Raw genomic sequence first — 10,021 nt, forward strand, 5'->3', positions numbered from 1 at the left:
AAATTATGCTTGGTTTCAGCACTGTACACTACTGACTTTCCATGTAGACTGGACGAGTTGCCTCCCTCCTTCTTGGATCTGTCGGTCTAGTTCTGGTTGAAATTGTTGGATGGATTCCTTCTTGCTGCAATTTTACTCTTCAGTTGTTGTTCAACCCGGACTGTCTTATGTAGCAAGTCATCCAATTCCATGTATTCATGTAATTCAACAACATCTCTAATGTCTAGATTTAGGTCACTCAAAAAATGAGTCATTGTGTCCTCAGTTTCCTCTTTAATGTTGGCCCTCACTAGTGCCATCTCCATCTCCTTGTAGTACTCCTCCACAATCAAACTTCCCTGGGACAGCCTCTGGAGTTTCTGTCGCATGGTTTTGTTGTAGCTAGTTGGAACATACCTCTTTCGCATAACCCTTCTCATCTCAATCGATGTATCTATCTCCTGCCCTTCCTCTCTTATCATCTCTCTTTGATTTTTATTCCACCAAACAAGGGCGTAGTCTGAGAATTTAGTTGTTGCTAACTTCACCTTCTGCTCTTCAGTATAATCATTGCAGGAAAATACATGCTGAATCTTCATCTCCCAGTCAAGGTAGGCATTTGGATCATTCCTGCCTTTGAAAGAGGGTACATTAAGTTTTACTCCTTCAATTCTGTTCTGCCCCTCCATTCGATTTGGTCCATCATTGGCCCTTCTATTCCCACCATAAGGTCTCCCAGCATTTGGATACATTTGGTGCTCTAGTCCTTCTATTCGTCTGTAGAGCTCTTCATAGTTACAGTTCAACAAACATTGCATTTGTGTAGTCATCACGTCCAGTAATAAGTGTCGAGATCCGTCCAATTGATGATATTCACCACCACCGTCACCAGCTCCTGCCATGATTAAGGAACAAACAATTCTGCAGTAATTTAAACAAAGATTATAGGACCTCACCACACTTTACTCGCGTGTTTCTCTCTTTGATGGTAGTTCACTCGTGTTTGATGCTCTCAATATATGCTTTTGTATGATTTTTATTCACTCTTGCCTTTTACCACTCACTCCCTCTTAAGTTCCTGGATGAATCAAATTGGACGCACAAAGGTAATAGAACAAGAAAGACAACTTAATTATGGAATAACAAATTGGATAACAAACTAACAGATTGGATAACAAACTAGGATAACAAACTAACAGCCTCAAATTCGTGTTCAAAGATTCAAACACCCACTTTTTCTTTCAAACTTTCTGCAGCTTTTTCGTTTTTGCTTTCTTTTTCAAAATTCGTCTAGGATAATAGACTATTTTTCATTCAATCAATTCCACTAGTCAAAATTCAATAGGCAGTTGGGCAATTCGTTCAATAGTCAAACAAACAAATATGAGAAATTCAATGGCCTACTAAAACCCTAAATCCCCAAAATTCTTCTAGTAAGCCAAATTGTCCCTAAACAAAATTTGTAACAGAATTCAAACATAATTTTTTGACACAGAATATGAAAGAAACAAGAACAAGAACAAGAATAAGAATGAAAACAAGAACACAAACAAAAACGCAAACAAGAATGCAACAAGATGCAAACAAGAACTCAACAAAGACGCAAACAAGAACGAAACAAGATGTAAACAAGAATGAAACAAGATGCAAACACGAAATTGAGACACAAATGACAAAGGAAAAAAATAAAAATTGGATGGGATAGAACCTGTAACAAGAGCTGAAGCTCTGATATCAGATGATGTGATCCTTACTAGGAGCGGATCACTTGATACAGGTCACAGAGTTTTGGGTTGACGCCAGAGAGGGATGATAAGTCAGGGTAGACGCCACAAGGATCACCTTGATAAGTCTGAGATTGGTTCATTTTTATGCATGTTCATTGTTAATTAATTAAAAATATGGTAAATATAACTTTGAATGTAGTTATTATAAAAATAATAAACTTTTTTTACAAAAGAAAATAAACTTAATATATATGTAAATTTGTAATTAGATGACAATATAAAATATTTTATTTAATCCATCATCTATTTTCTCATTAAAATTATTGAAGAATTCCAGTAAATTGACCTAATTGAAGTTGGATTCACATCATTTTAGTAAGAACTTAGATTTGAGTCTTTGTGAAAGTAAAAAAAAAAGTGCTTGGAAGAGAAAATTTTACTAAAGACAATTATTCTGATTCTTCAATGATGATTCATTATTGATAAAGTTGATAGATACTTTGCACTATAGCATTGTAAAAAATACATTTTAAAACAAGGAGTTGATAGTGGAATACTTTCATTTCTCAAGAAAAATGAGTATAGTTTACTCAATGTTTTTTAATAGTTTACTTACAATGTTGGCATAGGTTATTTTCTCTTAATTTAAATTAATGTACTAAACTATATATTTCAACATAAGATAAGAGGGCACTTAATACTTGTATACCTTAGAAGAGGAGAATGTAATGTACTATTATACTAATATAGGAGTAGATTTCAAAAATTGGAAACACCTTTAACTCAAATTTTAAAAAGAAAAAGTAGTTTTTTGTTATTATTTTTTAGTTGTGTTTACTCTCGAGAACACACTTGGTGAATATTCTAAAGTTTGGTGTGAACTCAAGAGTCAAATGAGCAATACCTATGTGACCAAGGTTGATCACACATATTTAACGAACATGTTTTTCTCTAACAATTATAATCTTTTTTGGAAGATGTTGTGAATGGTATCTTAGTCATCCACAGGAAAAATTTAAAATTTGTTATACTTAGTTCGAGGAGCTTATGACCTACAAGATCTGCACGGACTGCGAAAATGCTTTGTAGCTCATGAGCTCCTTATAGTCTATGGCTTCTCTTAGCCATTCGTTTAGGAGAGGTTAATCATGGTATTAGGTTGATCCCATAATTATAGCATGCAAGATTGGTTTCGTAAGAGAGAATGAAAGAAAAGAATATTCGAAGTAATAAGGTTGTTGATGATGCTAGTTATAGGTTTGGGTTTAGATCACATAGATTGAGGAAGAATGAGTTCATATTTCGCAATAAGTGGACTTCCACAACTATTGTAGTTGCTAATATTCGGGCTTTAGTTTGTGATATGATCAGAGGCAAGGATATTCAAAATATCTTACATCCTGAGAATCCCATTTCTTCCTTTGATATTGATTTGGGGATTTTGGAAGTGCCCATATGAGGGTTTTTCAAAAGTTAGTATTTGATTTGGTGTTGGGGAATTTATTGAATCCAAAATTGATTTTAAATACATTTTTATATATTTAATTTCACATTTGAAAAAAATTATGAATTGATTATAGGTTCATAACTGACTATGAATTGATATAACTTAGAGTAACTCTTTTGCATTGCATCCCAGATTTTATATTAAATTTCACTCTTAACTTAATTTTATAATAAAACATCCAAACATAAATCACATTACTTCAAAATCAATTTTAATCAAATCAATTTTATAAAATTAATTCCATTCAAAATCAATTTTGTCAACATTCTTCTAAATACACTTAATTCTCTTGGTGTTTTTTCCTTCGCTTTTTGTGGGGTTGCCCTTTTTAACAATGAAGGGAAGTTTATTCAAACCTTTTCTAAAAGGCTTGATCATTGTTCTATCGTGGAAGCTGAGCTTTGGCCCATTCTATACCGCATGAATATGGCTTTGGATTCAAGAATAATGAAATTGATAGTGGAGTCTGATAGCCTTGATGTTGTTAAACTCTTGGATGATGATTGTTATTCTAGGAGCCAGTTCTGAGAGCTTATGTTCGAGATTTCGAAAGTGGAAGATCAATTCCAACAATGCTTTTATGATGCATATTCTTTTGCCAAATTTGATTTATTTTTATCTTATTATGTTTGTTTTTATAATTCTCTTTCTGTTTTAGCTGTTAAATCCTTCCTGGAAGATGTTGACGTAATTAACTCCCGGCCCATTTGGGTATTAATTAATTTGTTAGCGTCTTTGCCCAGACAATTCAGAAGAAAAAAAGGAAGCTAAGATTGTGGTATTGGGATGTGTATGATATTTTACCACCAAAACAATTACCCAACTCTATACTTGGTTGCAGTAAAAAAAAAAAAAACTCTATACTTGGTTTTGCAAATATGTTGAAGGAGTGTGAATGTTAAATGCATATGTTTTTGTTATTAAAAAATAATAATTTAAAAGTAATATAATTTTTTATATGTAAAATTTATCTTAGTTTAATAATATCAAAAGAAAGAGAAATAAAAAAATGAATTTATCTAACTCATAAAATTATAAAAATATTGTTTTACTTTACAAAATTATCTTATCAAAATCATTTTATTATATAATCTTATAAAAAACATTAAAAGGACTAATATTTAATAAATTAAGATATTTAAGTCTTAAATTTTAAAGGCTAATTAAAATAAGTGTGTTACTAGATATGAAAAGGTATATTTTTATTCTTTTTATTATAATAGAGTAGAATTGTAACAACAATGTAATAACAAGTGGTATCAAAATAATATTTATATTTTATAGTAATGATATTTTCATAATAAAAATATTAATACACCATCTTGCTGGCTACTTTTCTCAGGTATATCCATTTTTAATTTTTTTCTTCTAAATGTCATAATTGTGATATTTATTTTATTTTGTCACATTTTTCTTCAAGTGCTGAGATACTTTAGGAGCAATAAAGGATATAAAACATGCTGTTATGATAAATTTTTAGGTTCGAGTGATACAAAGCTTGGCATTTATTAATATCACTTGCATACTATGAGTGATAGTGGCTTGTCCATTGCAGTTGTTTTGTGAATGATTGCATCCCAGTTATGGTACAAGTGATCATACATAAAAAAGACAACTAACAAACGAGAATCGTTTTCTCTTCAGATCCCTGTGAGATATTGATAAGAATGAAGTATTGCACTAGTCACGTGCTGCAGGCGCAAATCACTAGGTGGATTTCATTTAACAAATTCCATTAGAGCTACTGAGCTGGTAAAATGTTAGTGGTTAGGGAAAATATGTTGTCTGTTGCTTGTCTATGGAATATCCAATTTCTGTTATTCAATGTTTCCATTTTGTTTTCGTTTTCGTTTTCGTTTTGGCAAACAACTTGTGTGATGCTTATATATAGAAACTTATCATGTAACGAAGGACAGCAGAGAAATAATACAATCCTTTTCCTCATCTTCTTCCTCTAGGAGGCCCCTAGCCCTCAAAATCTAAGTATCTGTGCTTGTGTGTGTGTGATTAAATCTTAATTAACCCTCCATATAATATCATGTCATTATTTAATATTTTTAATCTCATATAAGATGATGTTATATATATATATATTTATATATATTCCTTTCTCGAGGAGAATACTAATAATTACTATTTCTTAACTTTTTTTTTATAAAAAACATTATGAATACTCCAGTGCAATTTTTAATGCATTTTAGCATAATTTTTAATAATAAATTATTTATTAATTTCTTAACTTTTACCCTTAAACTACTAGTTAAGAAAACTCCTTTTCTTTATGTATGTATAGTCATGACAAAAAAAATTACTTAATTTAATTTTAAATCATCCATTTAAATTGTACCATTGAGAATTACTCCTTGCATCATATACACTCTTCTAATCAAATGCTAAGAACCCTTAATTCCTTCATCTTTACCTAGGATCAATGTTGATCTTGATTTTCTCTCGAGATCCTACATGGTGTGATGCGGCACATGGTGATACGAGAAATATGATACTTAAACACTTTTATAAAGATATTACCTCTTAGATATGATTTTTTTTTTGTTAGCCAAACCTCTTATATATATAGGATTAAATTACACTTGTAAGGTGCGTTTGACAAAACTAACTGATAAGTTAATTGAAACTTGTATCATAGGAGTTGAAAAATTAAATGCTTAAAAACTAGTTGATTGAATATGTTAATGTAAGAACAAATAATTAGATAAGTTAAGGTTGCAAGTGATGGGATATCTCAACTAGCCTATGAGGATGCGATGACCTATATAGTGTGTTTAGTTAACCACTTTAGAAACATGTCAACTAGTTTGAATAATTAATGAAATTATTTGATCTTATAAGGTAATTTGATAGAGAGGAGAAATTATTATGTAGTTTAAGATCACTACTTGTTTATGGTCCCGACTAATATCTATGTGACATATATTAAAGTTTTTTCAATTTTTTGAGAAAAAAATTAATAACACTCAACTATGTGTCATATACTAAAGGGGTCTAACTCAATGATTGAACAAAATGTATGAGTAGTGTAAATTTTTTTATATTATTTTTATTGTTACGGATTAAAAAAAATGTTATATAAAGATTAGGAACAATAATAATTTTGAGGCCTTAAGGTAGTTACTTCTTCGCCAATTCAGTACATGTTAGAACTAGAACAGTAGCCTCAATGTCTCAAGGACATAAGGAGTCATTTCCTCAGGATTATACCTAGTTCATTTCAAAACACACGTAACAATTTGAGGGCACTAAAATTAATTGACCATACCCTTTAATAGCAATGACGATATTAGCTTCAAGAATCATACTAATAATATATTAATATGTGCAGATTACAGTTTACTGATTCAATGGTTAATTTTTTCCACTTTCTCTAAACTAACTTGAAATCCAAAATCATGTCCAAACACAGCCCAACTATAATTTTTCCAAATACATTACATGTGATTAAATTTTAGTTTGTGTATTCTGAACTAGAGTCTCTAGTGCTTGTACATTGTTGTGTATATCATCCAACTATAGAAAACTCAATACCACTTCTAACACCATATGTTCCAATGTGATAGACCTTCTTCCACCCTAAACATCATTTTGCTGCAGCTGATCTCTCTATTTCTGGCCTCAGTTCAGATGTGATCATAGAACTACTTGAATCCCCTTCCATGATTGTGAAGACAGAAGACCACCAAGCCATGCCGTACCTTATAAAATAACACCACATTTTTTTTTTAACCTTTTGCTATCTGATATATATATATATATATATTATCTACGTTGCTGGGGAGTGTTGCTTCTATATTTTATGTTTGTCACCATTTTCACTTACGGCAACATACACAAATGGTCCAATGAAAACATCATCATAGTCCTGAAGTGGCTCCAATACCTTCACCACATCACTCATAGAGGGCCTTGCATTTGGGTGATGACTCAAGCATTTAAAAGCCAACATAGCAACTTTCATGGCTCCTTTCATGGGAAATTGCCCTTCTAGTCTACGATCTATGATGCTGTACACCTTTTTCTGATCTCTCAACAAAGGCCTTGCCCATTCCACCAAGCTCTTCCTTCCATTTGACTGAGATTTATCCACTACTCGTCTTCCTGTAAGCAATTCCAACAGCACCACTCCATAGCTATACACATCACTCTTGGTTGTAAGGTGACCTATTAAACAGACAATGAGTAATTGGTTAGCTTCATCAAATATAACTTTCTACCATTTTGGACATAAGAAATTATAGTGCGTTTGGTTGCACGATGTGGATGTGATTTTCTATCTTTAACCAGAAGCTAATAGTTGTAACTTTCACGTTTTTGGGCTGAATTGACGTGATTCTTTGATTTCTGAGGAGTTTCGAAACATGCACTAAATAAAGTGACAAAATAAAGGGAAGTTTAATTTCTAGTAATGTGAAAGGCACAAGTTCAATTTGCACTGCATAAGTTTTTATTGAGGCTTGTAACATGCTTTTAGGATTAAGAAATGAAATAGTATCCCTTCCCCCTTTACTTTTTATGTGCCAATTCATGCTAGAAACTTGGTAAACATTTTGTATGGTAGTGCATATACCTGTCATGATGTACTCAGGAGCAGCATAACCTTGTGTTCCCATTATGCGTGTTGTTACGTGTGTGTCTTCCCCTTCAGGGCCATCCTTAGCTAGCCCAAAATCAGAGAGTTTAGCTGTGAAATCCTAGATTTGGAAATGACAAAAATTAAGAGTAAGTTAATTTCTTGATATGACCCCAAGGAAAATGATGCAAGAGATATAACACGACTCTTCAGAAGAGATCAAAGAACATACTGAGTCTAGTAAAATGTTTGAAGCTTTGAAATCGCGATATATTACAGGCTTATCTGCTTCGTGTAGGAAGGTCAGACCCTTGGCAGCTCCTAATGCAATTTTCATCCTAGTTGACCATGGCATGGCGGCAGAGTATTCTGTTCGTATTAGAACAAAAGAAGCTGTTATTAAACCTTGGTTTATGGTAAGACTCCAAATTTTTTGCATTAATATGATGGATTGTCAATTTGTAATCACTCATCAGTATCCAAAGAAAACATAGAGGTTTGAAACAATTAGGTGTGCTTGACCATATGGAACAGAACATCCAAAAATCTAAATCATTTGATAATCATTATTCAGCTTGATCTTGTAATCATGTTTGACTTTGGGTGAGTTACTATTGATATAATCAGAGATACAGCAACAAATGACCTTATGAACTTCATGTACAGTCCTACCCTTTTGAGGAAAGAATGAGAAAATTAAAGGAGGATAAGTAGAAGAGAGAAAAGAGACATACTTCTGAATAGTTGATTCTCCAAGCTGCCTCTTGGCATGTATTCATACATCAAAAGCCTATGTTCATCCTCATAACAGTACCCAATTAACTTGACAAGATGCGGATGCCTTAGTTGTCCAAGAAATATAATCTCTGCCTAGAAAAGAAAATATGTTCAAAACAACAGTTTTTCCTGAGATGTTGCTGTTCAATTAATTCTTGTAAGGTATTTATTCAATAGTGTAGTAGTATTTTGTCAACAAAAGAAATATGTCGGTATCTTAAATTGATGTGACAACCAAATAAATGGGGTTTCTGTGGGAGGACTAATCATGAAAAAAGTTAAAAAGGGCACTTGAAAAGCAAACTAACCAGCCACTCCCTGTGACCTTGCAAGCCATCCAAGTCCAACCTTTTCACAGCTATAGTCTGAGCCTTCAAACCAGACCTAAGTTTGTCATCAAGAAAACCCTTGTAAACAGGTCCAAACCCTCCTTCACCTAGCATGTTACTCCATGAGAAACTGTTTGTTGCTTCCCTTAGCTCCTCAAGTGTGAATGCATAGAGCTTTGAGCCAGCGAATGAAATTGAAATATCTTCAATGGCCTGAGTGGAGCTTGAATTGCTCACATCAGATAGGCATAGCCTCTGGAAAGAACCTTGTTTTAAGACCTGTTTCTCTGATTCCTCCAAGGAACACTTAACCTTGTAACAACTTAGGATCAAGATCACAGACTTCCATGTGTTCCTTTTAGTACTCATTTGGTTCATATGTGCAATTGCAATAACCTTGTTGTGTATGTATATAATTTTCTTTCACAAGCTACTACTTCTGATTCTAAAATATGAGAAAGACGACATAAAATTGTGAATGATTGATGCCGCTGGAAAAAAATAAGTGTAAGCTAATGAAATTTATAAGTACATATTTTCACCTACTACCTTAGAAGAAAAATTGTGGGGAGATTCCTTGACTTCTAGAACTCTTGAATGTGGATGCTAATCATGCTATAACTATACCACACGATGTGCATAATTGGTTTCTATGTTATTTTGTTTCATTTTTAACGACTTTTTAATTTTATAACTACAATATTTGTGATATATATCTTCAATTAATTATAGGTCAAGTAACTTGCCTACCTATTATTGACTTCAATGTTACACTAATATGAATGCATCTCTATCTATCTATCTTGCATCCCTTGCCGTCCACTTATTTTTTGTGTTTAGCAATTGATGTACATTCGCCGGGAAGATCGGAAAATGAAAGAGGTGTAACAAAATTCCATTAGTGCCAAACCAACAATTCCATTGTCTAATTTGTTGTTGCACACGTCAACGGGTTTTCTTTAATCGTTCGATGGGTTATATTGCAGACACATGCCTTGTTATAACAATAGAAAAGTGCTATGTGGATATAGAGTAGTATTTTATAGTTTAATTGATATGTCCCAATATTTGGTAGGTAAGGTTCATCTACGTTATTGTTGTTAGGATGTCATGATCA

General features: G+C 32.6%; 1 protein-coding gene across 2 annotated transcripts; it reads right to left on the reverse strand.

The window, feature by feature from the left end:
- Positions 1–6,348: 6,348 nt before the first annotated feature.
- On the reverse strand, positions 6,349–9,559 carry LOC100802636 (serine/threonine-protein kinase RIPK). Of its 2 annotated transcripts, XM_041009360.1 has the most exons (6): positions 9,454–9,559; positions 8,884–9,349; positions 8,533–8,668; positions 8,031–8,167; positions 7,796–7,919; positions 6,350–7,389 (listed from the first exon to the last, which is right to left on the reverse strand). In XM_041009360.1, exons 2-6 carry the CDS (start codon positions 9,280–9,282, stop codon positions 7,016–7,018), a joined length of 1,170 nt encoding a protein of 389 aa, XP_040865294.1. In that variant the 5' UTR covers positions 9,283–9,349; positions 9,454–9,559; the 3' UTR covers positions 6,350–7,015. The 2 variants fall into 2 exon arrangements, with proteins under 2 accessions (XP_003544585.3, XP_040865294.1); XM_003544537.5 differs by lacking the exon at positions 9,454–9,559 and having other exon boundaries at positions 6,349–7,389; positions 8,884–9,394.
- Between the last annotated feature and the right edge of the window lie 462 nt (positions 9,560–10,021).

The sequence above is a fragment of the Glycine max genome, chromosome 14 (genome assembly GCF_000004515.6).
Source record: "Glycine max cultivar Williams 82 chromosome 14, Glycine_max_v4.0, whole genome shotgun sequence".
NCBI classification, from domain to species: Eukaryota; Viridiplantae; Streptophyta; class Magnoliopsida; order Fabales; family Fabaceae; genus Glycine; species Glycine max.